At 43.3% G+C, this 26302-nt stretch overlaps 1 protein-coding gene across 1 annotated transcript; it reads right to left on the bottom strand.

The window, feature by feature from the left end:
- Positions 1-287: 287 nt before the first annotated feature.
- CLEC1A (C-type lectin domain family 1 member A) lies at positions 288-24456 on the bottom strand. The gene is made up of 6 exons (XM_002712814.5): positions 24184-24456; positions 10547-10645; positions 9051-9227; positions 5531-5682; positions 3085-3203; positions 288-1307 (listed from the first exon to the last, which is right to left on the bottom strand). Exons 1-6 carry the CDS (start codon positions 24296-24298, stop codon positions 1148-1150), a joined length of 822 nt encoding a protein of 273 aa, XP_002712860.4. The 5' UTR covers positions 24299-24456; the 3' UTR covers positions 288-1147.
- Between the last annotated feature and the right edge of the window lie 1846 nt (positions 24457-26302).

The following is a 26302-nucleotide window of genomic DNA, read 5'->3' on the forward strand; positions in this document are numbered from 1 at the left end:
GCTCCCTGCTAGTGCACCTGGGAAAGCAGCAGCAGATGACCCCAGTGCCTGGGCCCCTGCCACCCACGAGGGAGAACTGGATGGAGTTCCAGGCTTCTGGCTTTGTCCTGGCCCAGCACCGACAGTCATGGCCATTTGGGGACTGAAATAGCACATGGAAGATCTGTCTCTTCCTCTCTGTTATTCTTTCAAATAAATAAAATAAATCTTAAAAAAATTTTGAAAAAATTTTGAAAAGCATTCCCATGCTTTTTCCCCAAATCACAAATCCACTTCAAAGCCACATGTATGTTTCATTATTTACGTTTATTATTATTAAATCTTCAGTACCTGAAAGATAGGAACACTGATGACACAGAAGGAAATGGGAACCGAGACCAAGCAATCCCTGGTGCACACAAAATGATTGACTACTTCCCCCCGCCCCCGCCCCGTTTTTCAATCTCCCCAAAGAGAACATCAGGAGCTCTAATTCTGATATGGAGTTGAGTGGATAGTATTTCCTTTCTGGGAAAAATTCCTAGGGAGAGGAGACGATTGTTGGAAGCTTGATGGACAGGGCAGGTATTCTTCATAAGGAGAATTATCCCAGTTTGAAAGTAGACCGTTGACACGGCAGAGGGAGTTTTTATTGAGCGATGTGGAAAGGAAAAGGATGAACCGAAACACACACACACACACACACACACACTGAGCTGTGTCCCTGGCAGCACACAATAAGGAATGGCTGCTAATTCCTCATGGGCTGCTTGGCTTTTGCAGCAAACAATGTTATCTCCACTGGACTCCTCTACTTCATGAACTTTCCTCTCACTTCTCCCTGGAAGCAGGGAGATAAGAAATGCCGAGGAAGAAAGTGAGAACATTATCTCTGAGAAGCCAATGACAGCTTTATGGGTTTCCAGGGCTGAGTGCCGCTTCATGAGCAGTCTTGTGACTGGTAAACAAGGGTGTAGACCCACACTCAGAAACGCCAGTGACTCTGAGCAGAAAACCTGAGAAGCCTTCTTGGGCTGGGCAGAGGGGCTGGTTTTCCTGGTTATTTTCCATTTGCCGATGCCTCCAAGCTCACTTGCATTGGCTTTGCTTGGCTCATAACTGTTGCTGGTGCTTGTGGCTGGGGAGAGCATCAAGTCCATCAGATGATTCAGGAGTTCTGCAGGAGCTTCTCCGGCCTCACTGTCCCCGCTGTCCTCTCGCACGCACAACGCCTCAGCTCCCTGCAGTCCTTCGAGAAAGCCCTCCCGTTGAGGATGGTCACACAGTCCCTGCTCCTTAGGCTGGTGACGTCCACTACAATCTCAAACCTGAGACAGAATAGAAAAGGTTAATTTAGACGTGGTGTATCTCTAAAATGGATGTTAAGTACCCCAAAAGTATATACAAGTCTTCCTAGGGTGATAAAATGGTATGACAGTACTTTACAAAGTCCATGGAAAATGAAATGAAAAGGTAAGTTTACTTGTGTACAAAAACCTCTTGAAATCCATGCACACTTTTTTCATGATACATGTTTTCCATGAACTTTGCAAGGGCCCCTGGTGCATACCCAGAATGAGTATAACTGGAAAGTTGGGGTCATGGAGCTCTTCATTTTCAGCCCCTCAATTGCCATATCCATTCTTTTTTATTTTTTTATTTTTTTGACAGGCAGAGTGGACAGTGAGAGAGAGAGAGAGAGACAGAGAAAAAGGTCTTCCTTTGCCGTTGGTTCACCCTCCAATGGCCGCCGTGGCCAGCCTGCTGCGGCTGGTGCACCGCGCTGATCGGATGGCAGGAGCCAGGTCTCCCATGGGGTGCAGGGCCCAAGCACTTGGGCCATCCTCCACTGCACTCCCTGGCCACAGCAGAGAGCTGGCCTGGAAGAGGGGCAACTGGGACAGAATCCGGCACCCCGACCAGGACTAGAACCCGGTGTGCTGGCGCCGCAAGGCGGAGGGTTAGCCTAGTAAGCCACGGTGCCGGCCCATATCCATTCTTAAAAGCAGCAGCACAGCCAAAAACAAGAACTACTTCTACCTAAAACGAAGACAAATCTACTAACCCCAACTTACTCTATCATTTTACTACCATTTAGGGAGTTATCTACTCTCTCTGTGACTCAGTTTACTTAACTGTAACATATAAATGATTGAATTGAACATGTCCAGTTTCCTGGGAGAGTAAATGCTACATGATTTATAGGAAAGAAAGGCATCTATTCAAACATGACTTTAAGTGTAATATATTTTGATATCAAAATTACATTTTCCAATTTTTTAAAGGTTTATTTATTTGAGAAGCAGAGTTACAGAGACAGAGGGAGACAGAGAGAGAGGTCTTTGATCCACTGCTTCCCTCCCCAAAAGACTGGAGCTTGATAGATCAGAAGCTAGAAGTCAGGAGCTTCTTCCAGGTCTCCCATGTGGGTGCAGGAGCCCAAGCACTTGGGCCATCTTCCACTGCCTTCCCAGGCCATTAGCAGGGAGCTGCATCTGAAGCGGAGCAGCTGGGACATGAACTGGCACCCATATGGGATGCTGGTGCAGCAGGCGGAGGCTTAACCTACTACGCCACAGCGCCAGCCCCTACATTTTCCTGTTTCAAAGAATACAGTGCATGCCCCTATCTAAATGCTCATATTGTAAGTAAAGTTAATGTTCCACGATATTATTCTCAGAGTGTGTTTTTAAAAGATGTGCTCCCTATTTCACTGACGGAAAGCCAGAAACCCTGAAATCTTATCGTGTATCTGGTTATTGATAAGTTGTGCGACCCTAGGCAACCACCATTGCAACCTCTGCTCCTGGAATTCATTATATTCCCTCATAAAGTCTTCCGTCTTTCTCCTCTCATTCACGGTGAATCATAGATTCACACTTCTGAAAACAGCCAGAGCACCATCCCTGATACTTTACTCATGCTGCACATCTCTCTCCCTTCCCGTTTAATAAGCAGTGCAGGAGTCAAGGCTTATATTGCAGTTTTGCTCCTGCAAATGGTCTCCAGGACAAAGCAGATGTTGGATTAATGCTTGCTGCGCCATACGATTGACCTGTATCACTCTGTTAATTGCCTTTTCCATAAAATGTTCTGAAGGCTTACAGTTCGAAGTTGAAAGGTGCTCCATCGGTCCACAGCCACGTCTTGCCACTGCTGTTGCGAGAGAGCCCTGTCCAATAAGAGTAGAAAAACTCAGAGTGGCTCTGAGGCATGGCAAATTCCTGTGAAAGGCACACAAAAAAACCTTCAGCTTACAGGTGTTATTTCATATCAGGTCTTCAAGAAGGTCAGGGAAGTGTGCATTATGAAGAACTATGCACGCATTTCAAAGCTCTTTATGCAAACATCTTTTAATTCTATTTTCCACAAACTATTTGAAGTACCTTTGTATCTATCTGTCTGTCTACCTACCTACCTACCTACCTACAAACACGCACAAATACATCTAAATCATATACATGACAATTCCTTTCCCGGTGTCCATAGTGAAATTTTTAAAAAGTTGTTTCCTTCTTTCTATCTAGTCTCACTCTGCCTTCCTAGTATCTCTAAACACAGAAATTCTCCAAATTCTCTAAAATTCTGTTTTTATGTTTTTCCCATTCCACCATACTAGGTTCTTTAAGGACATAATCTTTGTTTTAGTAATTGTTACAAACAACCCCTCAGGTACTTAATGACACATATTGATTCAATAAGGGATTGTTGGCAATATAAGTGAAACTCTGAAGCAACAGTTGGTAGGCATGTAAAAAGAACTATATTTAAAAACACTGTTTTCAGGAAAATGGAGGCCCATTCAAATGAAAAACCCTAAAAATGGATCATATGAAAGTGCCTTAAATATATAAAAATGCATGACACGCATGAGAGAAGAAAAAAAGCTTTTCCAACAGAATTTCCTACCACTGCTTATAGTAAGTTAATTAAATTACATACTTCAGTCCTCAGTATGTGCCAGCAGCAGGGGAAGCAAGGAGAACAGGAAGGGTTAGGAGCATTCGTGCAATTTCTTTGACATTTCTTAGAGAAACTGCCTCTCTTTCTGCCTGAACTGATCCATTGAGAAAGGGTAAAAAATATCATTTTAGTAAGTGAGAGACACTGCAGAGGTTCCTTCATACAGATTTGAGGAAGCAGGGGGGGATTAAGATGTAACTAGATGGATAGTAAGAATTTGTGTAGTAATCTGGGCATTTAATTCAATTAAATATCCTTTATTGATAATCTACTCTGCATCAGCACGCCCACTGAATTCTAGAGAAACAGTAAGTCATAGCCACACAGCTTGAAGATGTCAATCCAGAGACAGTAAAAGCACAAGGAATAATCGCACCATTTCTATAGTGTACTTTACTTGTGTGGACTTATTCAATATATGTCAATTTCTGGCTTATTCTCAGATGTGCCTTTAGCAGTCCACCCTAGACTGGCCCACAGCACCAGCCCAAGGCAAGAATAGGAAAGATGCCGGTGCCGCGGCTCACTAGGCTAATCCTCTGCCTTGCGGCGCCAGCACACCGGGTTCTAGTCCTGGTCGGGGCGCCGGATTCTGTCCCGGTTGCCCCTCTTCCAGGCCAGCTCTCTGCTGTGGCCCAGGAGTGCAGCGGGGGATGGTCCGAGTGCTTGGGCCCTGCGCCCCCGTGGGAGACGGGGTTGGGGGGAGGCACCTGGCTCCTGCCTTCGGATCAGCGCGGCGCGGTGCGCCGGCCGCGGCAGCCATTGGAGGGTGAACCAACGGCAAAAAGGAAGACCTTTCTCTCTGTCTCACTGTCTACTCTGCCGGTCAAAAAATAAAAATAAAATAAGTTGTGGAAAAAAAAATTTCTGGAAGGCAAGATATGTATTTTTGGATTACAGTAATGATTTAATTAAACATTTTTCAATTAAAGGCTTTGTCACTTCCATAAGGTAAGAACAGCACTATTTTCATCACTTTGATGCATCATTCTGAATCAACATCATTCCTTTTGGGGTGGGCATTTGGCTTGGCAGTTAAAGACCCCAGTTAGATGCCTGTGTCCCATGCTGGAGCACCTGGGTGAGCCCCAGCTCCGGATTCCAGCTTCCTGCTAATGAAGATCCTGGGAAGCAGTAGTGATGGCTCAAGTAATTGGGTTCCTGCCACCATTGAGGGACAGCTGGATGGAATACCCGGCTCCCGGCTTTGGCCCTGGCTGTGGCCAGCATCTGGGGAGTGAATCAGCAGATGGGAGCTCACTTGTTCTTTGTCTCTCTTTTCAAATAAATACATAAATATTTATCAATAAAAACATGTTGCTCATTCCTACTTAAACCCAAAGAGATAAGAAACTAAGATATTCCCCATTTTTTTCCCTGATTGAGGCAGGCAGTTTGGAGAGGGGAGACAGAACTCTTCATGTATTTCAGGGAATCATCTAAAGCAACAGGAATAAGACTGCAGCCCTGACTGTAATACATGAGAAATTCTGTGGATAAAAGTCCTGACTCCTTAGAATCCTCATGCTAGCTCACCTAAAGGCCACTCTAAGAATTCTCCAGCTATTGCAAAGTGTCAGGATCTTACCAGCACTTCTTGTGTGTTTATCTTCAGCATGGTAGAGTTCTCAGAAAAGCAGAAATATTCACAGCCCTGCCAGCTTCTGCTCTCCTTGTAGAACTGATAGCATCTGTCTCCATGCCACTTCCATTTTTCCGGGCAAGGGTTGCACTGGTGTCCTTCGAAAAAGACCAATTTTGACAAGTCATTTTCTGCCTGGTTCTGCCAAGTTTCCTTTCTTGAAATTATATGATATTTGATGCCCTAAGACAGAATTAATTCCTTGTCTCCTAGATACTTAATTGCTCAACTAATGATAACTACAAATTGTTACTGAATACCTACCATATGATGGGAATTGTAGCTGATACTGAGTATACAGTGACAATTAAAATGGGTACTAACTGCTCCTATAAAGTATGGAGTCTAATAATAAATGATTGGAACTTCCTCACCTCTTGTGTACACAATTCAGCACACAGAGAGAATATCCAACCATGTAGAGCTGCTCATACATTCAGAAACTCAAAATGCATTGTGTTCAAAAAACAGTTTTTATAATTGTCTTCCTTAAAATGTTCTTATATAAGGGTAAAATAATTAATAAAATATATATACACTGGGGTTGGTGCTGTGGCATAGCGAGTAAAGCCACCGCCTGCAGTGCCAACATCCTATAAGGGCGCTGGTTCAAGTCCTGACTGCTCCACTTCTGATCCAGCTCTCTGCTATGGCCTGGGAAAGCAGTAAGGTGACCCAAATCCTTGGGCCCCTGCACCCGTGTGGGAGTCCCAGAAGAAGCTCCTGGCTCCTGGCTTCGGATCCTCACAGATCCTGCCATTGTGGCCAAATGGGGAGTGAGTCAGTGGATGGAAGACCTCTCTCTCTGCCTCTCCTTCTCTCTCTAATTTAATTCTTTCAAATAAATAAGTAAATCTTTTATACACACACACACACACACACACACACACACACCCCCAATATGACATAAGCTCTTTTCTCACAGTAAACTAAAATAAAGCATGGGGGAAAATTAGTGAGACAACTGTGAATATAGAATGGTGAATTTCCATGTGTCATAAATTACAGTGGACAATCAAGCCAGAGAAGTAAGGGTGCAAGTTGAGGGTGAGATAGACTACATGGGTGGTGGCTGAACATCCAGGTATAGGAATCTGGCCCTGAGAATCATGGTTTTAACACTTATCTGGATACCTGGTCGTAGGCCTCTGAGAGTTAGGGACATGTGGGTGTGTGGTGGGGTGGCAATTTAATCACATCCATAATAGTTTCTTTATTTTAAAAATAATCTTGTGTCAAAATATTTTCTAAAGATGTATTTGAGAGTCAGAATTAGAGAGAGAGAGAGAGAGAGAGAGAGAGAGAGAGAGAGAGAGAGAGAGAAATAGATCTTCCATACTCTGGTTCACTCCTCATATAGCCACAATGGCCAGTGCTGGGCCAGGACAAAGCCATGAGCCAAGAGCTTCATACAGGTCTCCCATGTGGGTGGCAGGGACCCAAACACTTGGGCCATCTTCCAGTGCTTTTCTTAGGCCATTAGTAGAGAGTTGTATTGGAAGTGGAACAGCAGGGACGTGAACTGGTGCCCATATGGGATGCCATTATCATAGGTGGTGGGTTAACCTGCTATGAAACAATGCTTGCCTCTACTATCAAAATGTTAACACATTAAATTGGGACTGGCATTTGGCACAGTGCTTAAGATGCCACTTGGGATGCCGTCATCGCATATCTGAGTGTCTGCATTCGAGTTCTGGCCCCTCTTCCAGTTCCAGCATTCTTACTAATACTCCAGGAGATAGTGTTGATGGCTCAAGGAGCTGGATCCCTGTCATCCAGGTGGAAGACCCAGATTGAGTTTCTGGCTCTTGGCTTTGACCTGGTCCAACTGAGGCCATCACATGCATTGGGGGAATGAACCAGTGGATAGAAGATCTTTATTCATCTGTCTCTTTCAAATAAATAAGATTAAATAAATTTAAAATGTCTTAATAGTAACCCACCATTCTTGAATATCTGATCCCCCTTACCTTGTCTGCCTTCATTTATCATAGGATTGATGACTAGCTCCTAAAATACATTTAGGTTGACCAATCATTCTTGCATTGTTGAGGCCTACAGTTTCCCAGAATTTGAGACTGTTAGTACTAAAACTGGAAAAACTAAAGGAAAACTGTGACACATTGGTCACCTTACTTTATGTTTTAAATATACTTATTGCTACCATTCCAATATAGTAAGTGGTTCATGAAAATGAAAATCTGATGTATTTTTACAGTGTCCATCAGTAAACACTCTACAATGCTATAAAAAATAATAGCAATACTAGTAGCTAAATGAATGAGTAAATGCTAGTTGACTGGGTGGGTGAATGGATGGACAATGGGTAAGAGCAAAGCAAGAAATGAAAATCAGCAGAATAAAGCCAAGAACTAATATCTAACCAAAAGCATGAGAATTTATGAGAAGAAATAACAGCATTAGTACAATTGCTCATAGATTTTATATTTAAACTAAATGTGGTTTATTTGTGTAGCTTTTCTATTTTTATAAAGCTAGATGAAAATTCCAGAATCCATTGGTTTCAGAGAAAACTAGATTGTCTTTTTGATGCCATGGCACCCAACAAGAAAAAGTATACCTATTGGGTTGTCAGAAAAATATGAAAAGAAAGAAAACCATGACTATTAAGATCATGGTCATACGGAGAAGAGTCACTTAAAGAAGTGGAAGTGTGTCTATTGATATTATTTACTGTGTAATCATGTGGTCATCATGTCTGCTTAGGGTGGGAAGTGGTGGGTGTATGGAAGACAAGCAGACTGTCCCTCCTTAGAAGTTCTTGAGATCTTTGAGTTTACAAGAAATGAATAAAAAGACTTGAAAACATACATGACTTCCTATACAAGAATGATAAGGAAAGCAAAAGAGAAGGCTGATTTGTGTAAAGTAGATCATCATGAAACACACACATACACACACACAAACAAAAGAATAGTAAAGTGCACATACACACAGGCTGAAGTTTCTGGGTTGTATTTCTATCCAAGTGTGGCTTGCCTACCATTTGCATTGTCATCATCTGTGGTCCTTATTAGAATGCATATTTTTGGTACCCAGCCAAGTCATACTGAATTAAAATAAAGAGTTTGGTTCAAGTTATCTGCATTTTAAATTAATCTTTGTAAGGTTCTTAAAATTTGAGAACTGTAATTAGGAGTTTGTTAACTTGTAAATGGGGATATATTTGCAAATAGTTGTGCCATGGTAAATTGAGACATAATCCTGTATTGTATGTATTTGTAGTATTATTTTGCTTATCCCAAGTTAATTGTTTTTATGGTTTCAAGTGTTTTTTTATGCATTATAACAGTCATTACTGGTCATAGTCTTGTCACCTAAACCCTTTATTGAATTTGCCAGACAACTAGTTAAATAATGCGTAGTTCCCAGTTCTATCAATGGGAAACTCAGCTCTATATTGGCAGATATATTGGGGGCAGGGTGATGAGCGCTGGCTTACCTCCAGTTTTGTTATAGAGTTCACGACATAGTTTTACAGCCACATGTAGTAGGGTTTCTGCAAGCTTCCTGTTTTGGGCTTGGAGAGATTGCACCTCTTTTGAGAAATTCCCCAGTCTTTCCTCCTTGCGAGAGATGCTGTCTTGCTGATTGTTAGAGAGCTGGTAGTACTGAAAAACTAACCCAAGTGACAAGTCAGACAGGAAAGCTTATTTCTTCATTTCTATTTCTAGTTTTCACATGTTGGGGAAGACAAAACATTATATCTTATGATACCAGGTTCTGAGATCTCATACTGCCTCTATTCAAATACAAACTCTAGTATATATGTAATAATTAAATCAGCTTGGGCAAATTTAATTTCTCTAAATCCATTTGAAAATGGAGAGTCATAATAGCAGTTCCGAAGCTCAGAAATAAATTCTCCAAATATAGTTGTTGCTCAGCAGATATTTTTGTGTAGACTTAAACCATTAGCTGCACTTAAAACCTAAATCCATTTCTGTTGATCATGATATTAAATATTGACAATGTACCATATACTGCTATTCATTCACTTATTAAAGTAGTCATACTATCATGTCTATATTTTATGGATATGCAATCACAATCAGAGGGAACAAGTAGCTCCCTTAATGTCATTTGACCAGAAAATTTCAACACAGGTTTGAACTTCAGGTTTTTAATCTAAATAAAGAAATTCCTCATGATTCATGACAGTTGCTTTATATTCCTATGAGGATGATAATTGCAAAACAATAGTTATGCCAAACCGATAGACAAATTTTGGAGTCAGAGAAAAACAAAAATATTTTTAATTTTTAAATTAAGATCACAAACAAAAATGTTTTGGTATTTTGTTTAAAAATCCAATTTTTGACATTAACACAGGCCTTTCTCTGTGACCTTTTACCTGGAATCACCTTCAACTGTTCTGGAAACATGGCCGTAGGGTCTTATTCACTTTCTTTTTTAAGCTTTTGAACGTATTCTTACTTGGTTGAAATTCAGACTTACATATGCATTCTTTCTTCCTTGATTTTCAAACAATTGTAAAATAACTATAACTCCCTAACCTTTTTGAAAAACATAGTGCTTAAGGACTGTATTCACTTCCCTGTAGTGAGGGTATGGGATATAAAACTCTTCCTGCTCTGAACTAGCCCATTAAGTCATGCAGATTGAGAGCCAAATCTACTGCCCTTATACTCTTGGAATGAGAGAGGGCTGAAACATTCAGTTATTAAAAAGTGAGGATTTTAAATATTAACAGATAAACAGACAAAATCCTTCTTTTTTCAGACACAGTAGTCAAGTCTACTTAGCAAACAATTGATGTATTTTTATAGTTCTTCCATTACTCATCATCTTAAAAGTTGTTAGACATACAGGCTTCAGAATTAACACACACACACAAAAACAACCTAGAACAAATGTTTCTGGTCCTAGACACACGTTGGGACCAGGAGCCTCTCCCAGGGCAGATTGAAGACTTACACACAAGGCCCAGGGCTGCCAGGCCAATCAGTAGCACCAAACACAAAGTCAGCAGGGTCAGGGCCACTGGACGCCAGGCTGAGGAGGAAGTCTTGGGCTCTGCAGGGAACAAAGGAGAAAGCAGAGTTTGGCTGTTTCTTCCTCTTGGATCCAAGTAAGTGACAAACAAACAAGAGAGGGAGTTCTGGACAGGAACAAATTCTGCAGTATGGTCATCAGGGCTAGATAATGTGCCCTCTGTCCTCAGAAACATGACCATATGGCTCAATGCCAAGCCTCACTTATCAAAGCTAGATTCTCTCACAAGTCCCACCCATTTCTATCCCCAACACCCGAGTCCTACTTTGCACTGAATCATGTTATGTATTATCTTCATAGAGTTGTTTGTTTAACCCTGTTTGTCAAAATTCTAATCATGAGACTGATCAAAGTACATGAAACAAAAGCTGAGAATCCCTGACCCTTTTCAAGGAACAACCAAGGACAACCAAGGATCCACCTCCCCTTGCTTAACTGCAAGCTTCCTTCAGTAACCTTACATACTAACAGCCCATAGTAGTCATTTGCCTTCCTGTTGCATGGTTAATCTGCAATCCCAAAATAGCTGTCTTTGCTAAAAATCTGCTGAGCTGGGGCAGGTGTTTGGCCTAGTAATTAAGATACCCATTGGGACACCCACATCCTATATGGGGGTGCCTAGGTTTGATTCCCACTCTGGATCCTGACTCCAGTTTTCTGCTGACACACACCCTGGGAAGCAGTGGTGATGGTTCAAGTAGTTGCATCCTTGTCATTGCTCCTGGATTCTGCCCTGTGGCCATTGTGGGCATCTGGGGACTGAATCAGTGGACGGAGGTCTTTCTGTTTCTGTCTCTCTGCTTCTCTACTACCACCACCACCACCACCACCACCACCACCACCACCACTACTAAATCTGCTGAGCTCTTTTAAACTCCCTGGTAAAACTAGAAAGAATGAGCTGCAGCCTAAATTGTAACTGGAACCTTTGCAAAGCAAGGCAGATAACGGAGAGTTACCCTGTGGTTTATCACAGGGCTGAATGCCACACCTCTGATAAGCTGTACGCAGCCATTTTAGAATATGCAATGGATGTAACAGCATGAGCTGCTAACATGCATGATCAAAGGACTTCCCACACGCTTTCCTCTGCACCTATCATGCTCCATTTACTTAGTCTCAGCCAGTTACACCCATTCATCTGAACTCTAAATTCCCAAACCCCTTTATGAATGGAGAGGTGGATTTGGATTTTGTTGTCACCCTACCTCCATTCTCCTTAAAAGCCTGTAATAAAGCTTCTTTTTCTCAGACAACTCAGCATCTGGGGATTGAGGGGTTTTTTGTTTGTTTGGTTGTGTGTTTTTTTTTTTTTTTTTAGGTTTTATTTATTTGAAAGGCAGAGCAACAGAGACAGAGACAGGGGTAGAAAAAGAGATCTTTCATCTACTGGTTCACTTCTCAAATACCCACACAGTCCAGGGCTGGGCCAGATCAGAAAAGGAGCTCAGAACTTAGTCCAGGTCTCCCACATGAGTGGCAGGAAGCCAACTACTTACGTCATCACCTGCTGCCTCTCAGGGTGCGTGAGAGGAAGCTGGCACGGGGAGCTGGGACTCAGCCCCAGGGACTCCAGTATGGAATGTGGGTGTCCAAGGAGCATCTTAACCACTGCATCCAGTGCCCAACCCAAATTCTCTCATTTAGAAGGATGTCATTTTTTCACTCATCTCTCCCCAAAAATAATTTAAAGAGTCATTGATTTTGCAGTATGAACTTAAGTTATCTCAATTTTTGCACCATTTAAATAGTAATAGCAAAAATAATTAGGGGCCAGTACTGTGGTGCAGCAGGTTAAGTTGCTGCTTGCGATACCCACATCCCAAATGGGAGCACATATTCAAGTCCCAGCTGCTCCTCTTCAGGTCCAGCTTCCTGCAAGTGCACCTGGGGAAGGTAGTGGAAGATGGCTCAAGTTCTCGGGTCCCTGTCACCCAGGTGGAAGACCCAAATGGAGTTAGTTCCTGGTCTTGGCTTCAGCTTGCCCCAGCCCTGGCTGTGGCAGCCAACTGGGGAGTGAACCAGCAGATGGAAGGTATTTCTCTGTCTCTGACACTCTGCCTTTCAAATCCATAAATCTTAAAAGAAAAGATAAAAATAATAATAATGCCATTCCCCCAGGTTTGACTTGCACTTGCAGAGGCTTCACTGTGAGACATGAGTAGACCCACCTAGGTCACGCTTCAGAATCTGAATGACGGGAGTTATCTCACAGAGAAGACACCCCGCACCCCCATCAGGTGCAGGAAGTATCTAGCGTTGTGATGAAAATCAAAGAAAGAAAGAGGGGGTGCTCTTAAACTCTGCTCTCTTGTTGACCTGTGAATGAGTTTTATTTCATTGAGGAGTCAAGTTCTGAAACAGAATAATTACAGAAACAAGCTTGTTTCTAACAGGGTCCTCTTAATAAATAATGGAATATAAGCACTGATATGTGTGCTAAACCTTACTTCAAATTGTAAAGATAGTATGAACAGAGAAAACGTGGGTGCAAGCTTTGGTCTGGTGGTTGAGATGCCGATTAGGATGCTGGGTCCAGACTCCTGCTGGAAGCACCCCTCAGAGGCAGTGGTGACCGCTCACACAGCTGGGTTCCTGCCAGCGATGCAGGAGGCCTGCATCGAGTTCTCAGCCTCTTTGGCCCAGCCCAGTCCCATTGAACTAGTAGATGGGAGCTCTCTCACTCTCTTTCTCCCTCTCTGGTGGTTTCTGCCTCTCAAATAAAATAAATAATTTTTAAAAAAGCACATTTATTATCCTCTGGAGTTTAAAAAAAGTTTAAATGTCAAAATAGACATTTATTTTAAAATGTAAACCTGGGACTGGTGCTATGGCGCAGTGGGTTGAGCTGTTGCTTGCAAAGCTGGCATTCCATAGAGGAATGCCACTTGGGCCCTGGCTGCTCTGGTCGAACCCAGCTTCATGCTAATATGCTTGGGAAGGCAGTGGGAGATGGCTCAAGTACTTGGTGCCTGTCACCCACGTGCGAGGCCTGGATGAAGCTCCTGGCTTCTGCCTGGTGCAGCGCTGGCCGTGCAGCCTGGGGAGTGCACTGGTGGATGGAAGTCCTCTTTCTCTGTCTTGCCTTCTCTCTTTGTAACTGGCTTTCAATAAATAAATACAAAAAAATTTAAAAAAATCACTTTCAACAGCTTTATTGCACTTCGAATAAAGTCCTCTAATAGTCTTTCCTCCTACAACCTCTATTTAGCTCTTTCATCCCGTGTGAACTATTTCCTTCCTCATTTACTTGCTCTGGTCACAGGAGCCTTCCTTTTACCCCTGATCCTGGTGAGCTTGTCCCTTGTTCACCATATCTCTCTAGCTGCATGAATGAGTCCTCAGGTCCATTTTTTTCCCCAATTTTTGTTTTAAAGATTTATTTATATTTTGAAAGAGAGAGAAAGAGATCATCCATTTGCTGGTTCACTTCCCAGATGACTGCAACAGACAGGGATGGGTCAGACCAAAGCCAGGACCCAGGAGCTTCATCCAGGTCTCCTGCATAGGTGCCAGGGGCCCAGGCACTTGGGCCATCCTCTGCTGCTTTTTCCTAGTCCATCATCAGGGAGCTGGATTGAAAGTAGAGAAGCTGGGACATGAACCCATACCTATACGGGATGCTGGCATTGCTGGCGGCGGCTTTACCCACCACGTCACCAAGCTGGCCCCTCAGATCTGTTACGGGCACACACTCTGCTGTTACTCAGCTTTCAGTTTAAGCGGTACCCCCTCTTCTACAATTTTTCTTTAATATAGGATTATTAGGCAACATTATCATGACCTTTTTTTTTTAAAAAAAGATTTATTTATTTGAGAGGTAGAATTCCAGAAAGAGAGAGGGAGAGACAGACAGAAATGTCATCCGTCTGCTGTCAGAAATGTCATCCCCAGATGGTAATGTTAGCTAGAGCTGAGCCGATTAGAAACCAGGAGCTTTTTCTGGGTCCCCAACATGAGTGCAGGGGCCTAGGCACTTGGGCCATCTTCTGCTGCTTTCCCAGGCCATAGCAGAGAGCTGGATCGGAAGAGGAGCAGCTGGCATTTGAACCGGTGCCCATATGGGATGCTGGTGCTGCAGGCGGAGGCTTAGCCTACTGCACCACAGCACTGGCCCCATTTTCCTGACTTTTATTTGCTTATTTCTGCCTGTCTCCTCCCCCTCAAACGTGTCTTCTGTTAACACAGTGAGCTCCTCTGCTTTGTTCACTTGGTTATTACAGTACTGAAAACAGTGCCTAGTACAGAAGAGCTGAATTAATATTGCTATGTTTATATAACATCAGGAAAAATGAATGCTACCAAAACTAGATAATTTTACAGAGGTCTAGAGAGCTATCTATAGGCTGACTCTCTTTTTTGACAGGCAGAGTGGACAGTGAGAGAGAGAGAGACAGAGAGAAAGGTCTTCCTTTGCCGTTGGTTCACCCTCCAATGGCCGCCGCGGCCGGCGCGCGCTGATCCGATGGCAGGAGCCAGGAGCCAGGTGCTTTTCCTGGTCTCCCATGGGGTGCAGGGCCCAAGCACCTGGGCCATCCTCCACTGCACTCCCTGGCCACAGCAGAGGGCTGGCCTGGAAGAGGGGCAACCGGGACAGAATCTGGCGCCCCGACCGGGACTAGAACCCAGTGTGCTGGCGCCGCTAGGCGGAGGATTAGCCTAGTGAGCCGCGGCGCCGGTCCGAAAGGTCTTCCTTTTGCCATTGGTTCACCCCTCAATGGCCGCTGCAGCCGGCGCACCGCGCTGATCCTAAGCCAGGAGCCAGGTGCTTCTCCTGGTCTCCCAGGCGGGTGCAGGGCCTAAGTACTTGGGCCATCCTCCACTGCACTCCCGGGCCACAGCAGAGAGCTGGCCTGGAAGAGGGGCAACCGGGACAGAATCTGGTGCCCTGACCGGGACTAGAACCCGGTGTGCCGGCGCCGCAGGCAGAGGATTAGCCTATTGAGCCACGGCGCTGGCCTATAGGCTGACTCTTAAAGAATCTATCAACTTTTCAGAAATATTTCTGTTGGCAAAGTCTGGCCTTAGCGGCATACATCTCCCAGCAATACTGGTTTCTACATCCTCACTGTGTGAGATTCTGTATCATGAACAAATACGGGGCAGATTCCCTTCTTTCTGTTTCCTTCAATTAGCTCGCCTATGTGGTTTGGTCTATATTTTCACAGAAAAGGAAGATTTTCTCATGCCCTTAACCATAAGAATATTTCAGATCAGTAGAACGTAAAAGAAGATCAGAGGTAAAATACAGGTTAGGTTAACCATCCTCTCCAAAATCCCAAGTATTTGTAAAGTTCTGTGGAGTCCAAGAAAAGTCAGTGTGTAAATGTTCCTGGGGGCAGGCATATGGCCTGGTGGTTAAATTACCAGGTAGGATGCCTGCGACTCCAACATCAGATTCCAGCTTCCTGCTAACACAGACCCCGAGAACCAGCAGTGATGGCTCAACTACTTGGGTCCCTGCCACCCAAGTAAGAGCCACGGATTGATTGCCTGGCTCCTGTCTTTGGTATGGTCTAACCCTGGCTATCGCAGGCACTTGGGGAAGGAATAAGCAGATGAGAGTGCTCCTGCACTAGTCAAATAAATAAATGATTTAAACTTTTTTCTCTTGCTTTCAGAGGTATAGTATATATTTGGGCCCCTCCATGGTAGTTTAAGATATTAAAGATAATATACATCTTACTTATTTCTTTTGGTTTGTGTTTGTCTTACCCCTGTAGAAAGTAAACTCTTTTGTGGAAAATGTTACCATTTGTTTAGCTACACTTTGTAACCCAGCACCTAGAACAGCAGCTGAAATCAGCTTAATGAGCATTAAACAGATGAATGTATGCGTGTATTTTACATAACTGTCCCTGTTAGATGCCTCCCACATAAGCCTGCTCAATTCTATTCACACTACAAATGTCTCAAAGGCATAAATGCTTTTAAGTATTCTATTTCTTTGTATAATTCCTCTTTTCCTAGCCATAATCAGAAATAAGAAGGTAAAAGAGAAAGCTGTTGAAATGAATTATTTTTCCCTTTAAAAATCTGCTTTCTTGTACATAATCCTGGGAACAAGTAAGATGTTGGTATTCTGCCCAAAAGACCAAAAAAGAGTGAACTAAAATCCTTACTCTGACCTGAGGGCCTTTAGAGTACATTAAAACATTATTTAGCAATAATAATATTCGCACACACAAAATCTCAAACATGCAATCCTGCTTGATATGGACTCTAAAGTAGAAGAAAGAAGTATAGTGTGCCTTCTGCTAAAAAAAATCAGTTTTGAAAATTCCATTCTAAGGAGTGTTCTCTCCCTGATCAAATTTCCACAATTAGAATCTTTCCCTCTCTCACTGCTCCCCTTCTCTCCAACCCCTCCCTATTTTAGAAAAAGACCCAGAGGAACACTACCCATTAGTTTCCACAGGAGGTATGGCTATTTCCTAGGAAACCCAGCTTCCTTTAAGAGATGACCATGACCTTGGAAGTTTCATTGTTTGTTTTTCTTTGATTCTCCTTTCCCTCTAGGTGTTTTCTTCTGCTGATCTAAAGCTCTGGAGTTTTATTCCAAGTGTTCCGAATCACATGGAAGTCTCTAGGGATTATCTCCACCCTGAAATAAGTCAGATTGCCACAAAATTAAAATGCTTGGGAGATGCCCGAGTTTGGCTTTGCTTTGCTGTGGTTTTATTATTTGGAAAAGAACTCCTATGCTGTCTCCTGGGGCATGTTTAGAAAAAGGCATGGACAGACCCAGCATGATGTAAACATCCCTAGGAAGATAAAGATATATATAGAAAACAAACCCTCCTTTCCCGGATCCTCTTACTATAACCACACTACAAGAGGCCACAGTGCCAAGGTCAAGTTGTAAATGCAAATTCCTTTGTAGTTACTTGAAACTTTGGGGATGAAAAGAACTGTCTTACTTGATGCCTCATCAGGACTAACAGAAGGAAAACCTTACGCTGTTCCAGGCTCAGGGGTCAACAGAAATTCAACAGAAATGACCACATGTAGTCTATCAGAGTACCTCTGAAATACAGATGATCTGAAAAGCTGAGAAAGACACAGCTTAAATAATTTGCACAGAGCCACACTGCAAACTAAAGGCAAAGCTGGGATAAAACTGACATGCTCAACGCCAGACTTTGTACATTTCCTTATGAACCAGGAGTCACAGAGAAATGGGAGCCAAACTGGTGGTGATATTTGCACGATATTCATGAAAGAGGTTTCTTTTGGTCATAAACCTATTTCAAAGATGTGCTAGCTTCTTTCTCTCTACAGGCAAATATGTGCTATCCTTCCTATTGTTTCAAAAGTGTGTATGTCTGAGAACATCCTGGCTCTCTCCAGAATGTCACGGTTTCCAATTCATAATAAGTAGAAACTCAATTATATTTTCCCTCTAGAATAAAATTTAGGTGAGTCAATTTTATATACCAATCAGCAGATTTAATTTGCTGAAATGTAGTTCAAAAATAAAATGACCATTAATTAAAACTGTAACATGCCTTGAGTTAATGAGATGAATATCTCCTATGAATTGCCTCATCTATCCTTGTAAACATCCTATAAGGCAGACATTACTATCCCATTTTACAGGTGGGGAACTAAGGCCCAGAAGGGTTAGACAACTTATTCAGGAATGCATAGCTACTGCTAATGATAGTTCCTAAGTGTGCTATAAGTACTGTTGTATTTTTGGAAGTGGCCATTTTTTTTTTCAAGGGGCAACTATATTTTTCCTTTCCTTGGATAAGAAAATTGAATTACCAAGGTGTTACTTAACTTGCCTAGGGTTGCACAGTTAGTAATGGAGACCAAAGTACACATTAAGGGGCCAGCATTTTGCACAGTGTGTTAAACTGCAAGAATCTTGCAAGGCTGGGATCCCACATCAGAGGGCCAGCTGGAGTGCTGGCTGCTCCATTTCCAATCTAGATTCCTGCTAATGTGCCTGGGAAGGCAGAAGATGGCCTCAAGTACTTGGGCAACTGCCACCCAGGTGGGAGACCAGAATGGAATTCCAGCACCCTGGCTTCAGTTTGGCCCAGACTTGGCTTCTGTGCCCATTTGAGGAATGAATCATCAGATGGAAGATAATGCGCTCGCTTGCTCGCTTGCTCTCTAACTCTGCCTTGCAAATAAATAAATAAATCTTAAAAATTGTTGAGTCAATGAAATATGATTTTGCTATGATTCTGAAACGAGGGATACATGCAGTAGTTGAGGAAATAAAACTCCAAAGCTGAGGTGGGGGGAATATAGAATTAAATGTTTTGTTATTGGGGCTGGTGCTGTGGTGAAGCGAGTTAATGCCCTGCCCTGAAGCACCAGCATCCCATATGGGAGCCGGTTCTAGTCCCGGCTGCTCCACTTCCGATCCAGCTCTCTGGATCAGATCCAGATGGCCTGGGAAAGCAGTAGAAGATGGCCCAAGTCCTTGGGCCCCTGCACCCATGTGGGAGACCTGGAAGAGGCTTCTGGCTCCTGGCTTTGGATCAGCATAGCTCCGGCTGTTGCGACCAGCTGGGGAGTGAATCAATGGATGGAAGACCTCTCTCTCTGTCTCTATCTCTCTCTGTAACTCCATTTTTCAAATAAATAAAATAAATCCATAAAACAATGTTTTGTTATTTTTTGATTCCTAGTTTCAGTACAAAATTTTTTTATGTTTTAAAGTAGTTTTTCATATTCTTTTAAGCTAACATTTAGTCACCAGCAGAGATCTTGGCCCATTAGTGATTTTATTCTCTCTCCTTACCATATGGTTTGTGCAAAGTTCTCTCCCTGCATTTCTTTTCAATCTACAAGTGAGTTAGAAGCTCCCACACCTTAGAAAAGAATTTAAAAGCCTTCACTTGACCCTGTAATCCCTCAGCAATAACAATTTATATCTTCAAAAAGGACAAAAAGAGAAAGTGACTTACATTGTTTAAGACTCATCAGTTCTTTTTAAAGCCACTGCTTTCCAAAGCAACCGATAATCTATTTTTATGCTTATTGGTGAAACAATTAGACTTAAAACTCTGTAGGATTTGTTGGTGGTTATTTTTCACATGCACAGTCATTACTGCTGACGTTCCCATTACCCTCGAGTGCACTGCCTCTTGACTTCCTAGATACCTCTCCTGCAGGCTCCTACTTTTCTCCCACTCTGCTGGTCCTTTCTGGGAGCACTGATGGGAATGGCTTGCTCTTCCTGCCCTTCAGCTGTCCAGATTCCCCAAGATTCTCCCGTTGTCATTCTGTTCTTCTGTTCTTTAGCCATTTCCTTTCATATCCTCTCTAAATGATTTCATACATTTTAGTTTCTATTTCACTTACCTCATTACTTACTTTATTTAATTACTATGTGAATATTTCTCACATATATGTGTAGCTCTGCATTTTTTTCACAATTAAAAAAATTTAATTTATTTGAAAGGCGAGTTACAGAGCGAGATGAAGAGACAGATCTTCCATCTGCTGGTTTACTCCCCAAATGGCTGTAATGGCAGGGGCTGGGCCAGGCTGAAGCCAGGAGTTTTTTCTGGGTCTCTCACATGGGTGCATAGGCCCAAGCACTTGGGTCATCCTCCACTGCTTTCCTGGGCAGAGTAGCAGGGAGCTTGATTGGAAATGGAGCAGCCGGGACTTGAACCAGTTGCCCATAAAGGATGTTGGCATTGCAGGTAGCTTAACCCACTGGCACTCCATTATGCCATAATGCTGGACCCAGCTCTGCATTCTTACTCCCGACTCACATCTGGCATATCCAGGTGTTTGGATAACTCTGAATGCACGGTCCCCCTCCTACAGAACCCTCAAACTCAGACTGAGTTCCTCACCTTTCCTCTTCCTCAGAAAGTTTGCTTCAGTTAATGGCAACACCATCCACGTGGTGTAAGATAGAACCGAGCCCACCTACAGTCCATATCCTTTTCCTCATCTTTTTATATGCAGCCAATCTCTAAATCTTCAAACTCTCATTGACAACTTTCCTACCTGATCCTTTGTCTTCATTCTCCCCAAACTATTTCAGTTAAGATTCTTCTAATACTGTGCCTGCACTAGAGAATAAACCAGCCATCGGGGTCCTGTGCCTTCCTTCTGCTCCCATGTATGCAGCTTGGTTGGTCCTCCCAAAACCCAGCGTTGATTCTGCTTCTCCCTGCTTATGTCCCTCTTGGACCTCATTTTAACTATTGAATCAAAACACTGCAGTGTGGCAAAAAAAGGCTCTCTATCACTTGCCACATTGACCCTCACCAAGCCTTTCTCCTCCAGCTCCATGCCACCACTAATGTTGCTTACAGTTCTCTAAAAAGTGACTTAAAACCTCCATGACTTGCCTCTCACCCGCCTCTCTGCCTGTGGTATCCCCAGCCCCTCAAACAACCCCACTCCTGATCCCATATCCTGTGGACCATTTTAAAGTCAACTCCAGGTCTCAAACATTCTTGTCCCCTCTACCCCACGAGATAGAAATGGCCAAGCTCCCGGTGGTACCTTTCATACATGTCTACCACAGCACCTTGGTATAACCTGGATGCGAACTGTGTTAGGTTTTGCTTTCTTATTCACAGGGATCACATCATATTTGACATCTGCACTTTGCAATGTCCTGGTCAATAACATGAACCCAAACATAACTTTGTGAAAATATGTGGGAAGATGTCATTCTTTCACTTTTACTACTTTCTATATTATCAATTGTTTGGCATTTTAACACAAATATGATTATATTAAGAATAAAAATGTAGAAAACTATATATGATTTTATTAGGCATAACAAATAAATAGCTGCCCACTCATGACTGTGATGTGGGGTGAATTGGCAGGTAGCTAGATAGGTCTGCATGAGCTGGAAGTCTCTGCAAACCTACAGGGGGAATGCTGTGGAAACACGGAATTTAAACTCCGTGTGGAATTTACGGAGGTACCATAAAATTTCCAGGTGGCATCATGCTGTAGAGGCACTGCCCCCTACCTCACAAAAGTGGCCAACAACCTGGGAGGCAAGCACACACTTTCACCAGGGACTACAGCTGGAGGCGCTGTACAGATGTGCTCTCTCCTCTCTCCCCTTCCCCGCCCCTGTTCCTCCTTTCTGGCAATGCTCATAACAGGTGTGCCATGGCATTATGTTGAATCTAAATCCTCTACGTTGTCAAAAAAGTCTCAGCAAAGGTAGAGCAGATGTGCTTTCCTAAGAGATAATCAGATGACTAGAGTGACTTTTTCCAGAGATACACATCATAGTGCAAGATGAAAACAAAATATCACACACGCAGGGCGAGATGACTCTTTCCAGATGTCTGCCTCTAAGACACTGTTTGCAACCTCTACTCCTGTTGTTTCACTTTCCATTCTTATAAGAGGCTGCCAGATGTTGCCGCTAGCTAGTGTTTTATCTCACTCCACCTCCCTGTCCACTCTCCAGCCTTGGCAGAAGGGATCTGAACTCGCTGTTCCCAACGGTGTTGCTAATTCTTTGAAAGCTCCTGCATCCAGTCTAAGGTGAAAAAAATGAAGGTATGCTCAAGCCACTGAAACCCACAGTTCCCCAGAACTGACTCCGTAAGAGTTGCCGGAGGAAAATGTGTTGCATCCTATTACACATATCCTGTGCTGTTGAGACTGCTATCTCTACCTTTGTCTCCTAGCTTCACCTCCAGCGGCCTGGAAATCCCCGCCGTCCCCCAACTGCGGAGTTACTGACTGGCTGGTTCAGTTAAAAACAAAATGCCCTAATCTGTGAGTCTCAGGCGCAGGATCACTCAACGCTTGTAATGGAAAGGTTTACTAGGGGAGAGAAAGAAAACCTGAAAGTTACTTGATAAAGGAGCAAGGGGAGAAAACAGTGACAAAGAGTGTGCCCCCATCTACCGAGTGAAGACGGACCGCACACAGCCAGGAAGTAAGGGGCTGTTAAGACGCAGGCACTGAATCCACATGTTTCCGATGCAGACACAAAAATGTCAAACAGAACTCTTTAGGAATTCCCCAGGAACGGGATACTGAAAGGAAACCCATGTTTTTGGAGTGTCTGTTATAGACCAAGTACCTCCCATTGTTTACCCCTTTACTAGGCATTAGCTACCTTCTGAGAGGCTTCACTTCTCTTTTTTTTTAACTTTTATTTAATGAATATAAATTTCCAAAGTACAGTTTATGGATTACAATGCCCCCCCATAACTTCCCTCCCACCCATTCACTTCTCTCTTAACATTAGTTTAAGTTAATAAGAATTAATATACATAAAGTGCTTAAAACAATGCCAGGCACATATGCCTTATATACATGGATGTCTTATAAATGAAGAACTCACCTCCAAAACATGAGTAACTTATTCCGACTCACACAGATAGAAAGTCCAGGGTCAGAAGCTAGAATCTTGTCCTGTGTGTATGACATGGGAGGTCTTTCCACCAGAGCCAAGTTATATTTTTCTTTTTAAAATAAATTATTTACTTATTTGAAAGGCAGAGAGACAGAGCAACCTCCCGCTCGCTGGTTTAGTTCCTAAATTGCTTGCGACAGCTTGGACTGCGCCAGGCTGAAGCTGGGAACTGGGAACTCAATCCAGGTGTCCCACATGAGTAGCAGACATTCAATTACTTTAACTGACACCTGCTGCTTTTTAGGGAACACATTAGCAAAGATGGGAATCTGAGGAGAGCTAGGACTTGAACCCAGGTATTCCAATGTGGGATGTGGGTGTCCTAAGTGGCATTTTAACTGCCACTCAAAATGTCCACTCCACATGTCTGCTTTAGGCTGAGTGGCCCAGGAAATAAGGTCTTTCTCTATGTGTATGAATTCCGGAACTGAAAAAACCCTAAGTACTATGTCAGATGATGAGTAATTATGTGAAATAAGAAGGGGCTAAATAGAAAATTAAATACTTTCTTATTTTGATTCAATCTGCAACGCTCTTCTGAGATCAAGAAAGCAAAAGTGAATAGGAATTGGAGGTAACTGAATCAGAGGTCAGCAGATGGTCAAATCACGGAACCTCAGAGCTAGAGATGTTAAAAAAGCGTCAATCCCCTTTCATTTCATAGATGACTAAAGCAAGCACCTGATTTGATAAGACCAGCAAGCTCTTGCAACTTCAAGATGAAACTTATAGCAAAATGCCAGTGCTGATTTGTTCACTTGGAAATCTCCTTCTAAAGTCATGAGTTCAAAACTAGCAAAAAGGTAGTTTTTCCACCCTGTATTTCCAAATCAAATCACAGATGGAAAATTAACATCTGATTTGGTCTTTACGGAAAGCTGAGAATGGGAAGGGGAGTGCTTGACCCGTACAATTTCGCCTTGGCATTCGACAATCCAACACACCCTCCATTGCAAACCACTCTGCTAGCCATGGAACTTCAGAAAAACAAACAGCTGTGTGTCTGGAGTTTAAATTTCCCAACGTTCCTGCTGGTATACTTGGCAGGGAAGCGCCGGAAAGTGCACAGCTACACAGCCCTGCAAATCAAGGAAACATTTGCTCACTCTCGTCCCTGTGTATATCTCGCCTATTGGTCCAGGGCTCTGTTCTGCTGGCAACCTGGGAGACACAGTACCTGCCTGCCTGGGCTCCGGCCGTCGGGGTGTAGAAGGGGCTTGAGAATGCAGGCTCATGGTGGCGTCCCAGTCATCATCCAGCATGTCCCTGGTGCTGCTGTACTTGGCCTGCATCCTGATTCCTGCGGCGTGCGGCGTGCTCCGCTTGCCCCAAGCCGCCGGGCTGCTGTGAGAGTGTTCAGGAAACGAGGCGGGAAAGGCATTCCTGAGGTTTTCTGCCGGCAAGCAGCAGAGACAGCCTCTCAGGCTCCTGCCCGGAGAGGCCCGGCCCCTCCCCTGAGAACACCCAATGCCAAATTGGCCAGACTGAAGGCAGATAGCGTGTTTTCTGTTTGCGCGTTACTGGGAGGGCTGCTCCTCTCAGCTCGCTTTTGGTTTTCTGTATGTGCATCTCGTGAAGCTACCGTGTAAGGGGAGCCAGAGCTTAGAACAGCACGGGGGATCGCTCAGACTCCGCAGAACGGTACTCAGCGGAGGGACGCATCTCCCAGTCTCTTAGGCATCACACACGCACTGCGTCGCTTAGGTTAGGTTTCACCCGTCTGTGCCTCTATGGGAAGAGACTGGACCCAAGAGCTTCGCCTGGACTTTCTCCAAGGCCACGGTGTAAAGCAGCGTAACCCTGGAATGTCAGCACACAGGGTGTTCTCACGAGTCGTCTTTTATGTTCGCAGAAGCAGAGATTGAAGCCCAACGACGGGAAGCGACGGGTCTGAAGTCACACAGCTGCTTATCAACAGAATTAGCTGTAAAAGTACTCACCTGCTATCCATCAACAGCCGTTCCTCTGGGGCAGGCATTTGGTGCACTGGTTGAGTCTGCTTGGGTCTCTGGCTTCCCCTGTCGGGGAACCTGGTGTGAGTCCTGGCTCCTCCACTTCCCACCTCTCTTCTTGCTAGTGTGCACTCTGGGAGGCAGCAGATGAGGGCTCAAGTACTTGGGTCCCTGCCACCCCCTAGGAGGCCCAGGTGGAGTGCTGGGCTCCGGGCTGGAGTCTGTACCAGCCTCAGCTGTTGGCCGTATGGAGGAAACTAACTCAGTGGATGGAAGATTGCACTCTGTCTCTCTGCCTCTGTTTTTCTGCCTTTCAAATAAAAGAAAAAGAAATTTAAAAATCTTTCCTTTAGTACCTGGACTCGACTTAACACTTTATAGCCCATTTGGCGCATTGTCATCACGAGGAATTAAGTATTTTAGTGGAAATCAGGACTTTGAGAACTATTACTAGCTACTACCATGTGGCTTTGGGGAGCCAGTTAATAATTTGTGCCTAAATTGGTTCACTGAGAGGGAAGTGAGAGAAACAAACTTTAGAACAAGAGTGTTTTCATTTGTTTTTTAAATTTTAGATTGTCTTGTAATTATACCTCACCTTGTGGGCACCCCCCCACAAGCATTCTGAACCTCCACCACGCTTCATCAGATGCCAAAATGATGTTGCCCCCAGTCTTGAACTATGAACCCCCAAAACTAAGCTAAAATCAACTTTCCTCCCTAAGAAGCTTCTGTCTCAGGTATTTGTTGTAGTTATGAAAATCTGACTAATACATTCATGGAGATTTTTTTATTTGCATTTCCCTTAGGACTAATGATGTTGAGTTTTTTTTTTTTTTAATGTGCCTATTAGCCATTTGTATGTCATCTTTTGAAAACTATTTTAGTTCTTTTTCCTATTTTATATATTTTATATTTTATAAATATTAAATATTTATATATTTTTTGCTCTTGTTGCTTTCAAGGCCTTATCTAAAACAATCTCTGGCCAGACCAAGCCATGAATGTTTGTCTCATGTTGTTTTCTACTACTTCTATAGTTTTGCATCTTACATTTAAGTCTTTCATCCAGTTTGAGTTGATTTTTATATGTGGTGAGAGTTAAGGTTCTAATTTCAATCTTGTACATTTAGATTGCATCACTTATTAAGGAGACTTTCCTCAGTGTGTGTTCTTGACATCTTTGTCTAAAATCAGTAGGCTGTAATTATATGGTCTTATTTCTGGTCTTTCAGTCCTATTCTATTCATCCATGTATCTGTTTTTATGCCAGTACCATGCTCTATAGCTTTGCAATGTATTTTGAAGTCAGGTACTATGATTCCTCCAATGTTGTTCTTTTTG

The sequence above is a fragment of the Oryctolagus cuniculus genome, chromosome 9, assembly GCF_964237555.1.
Source record: "Oryctolagus cuniculus chromosome 9, mOryCun1.1, whole genome shotgun sequence".
In the NCBI taxonomy this organism is placed as follows: Eukaryota; Metazoa; Chordata; class Mammalia; order Lagomorpha; family Leporidae; genus Oryctolagus; species Oryctolagus cuniculus.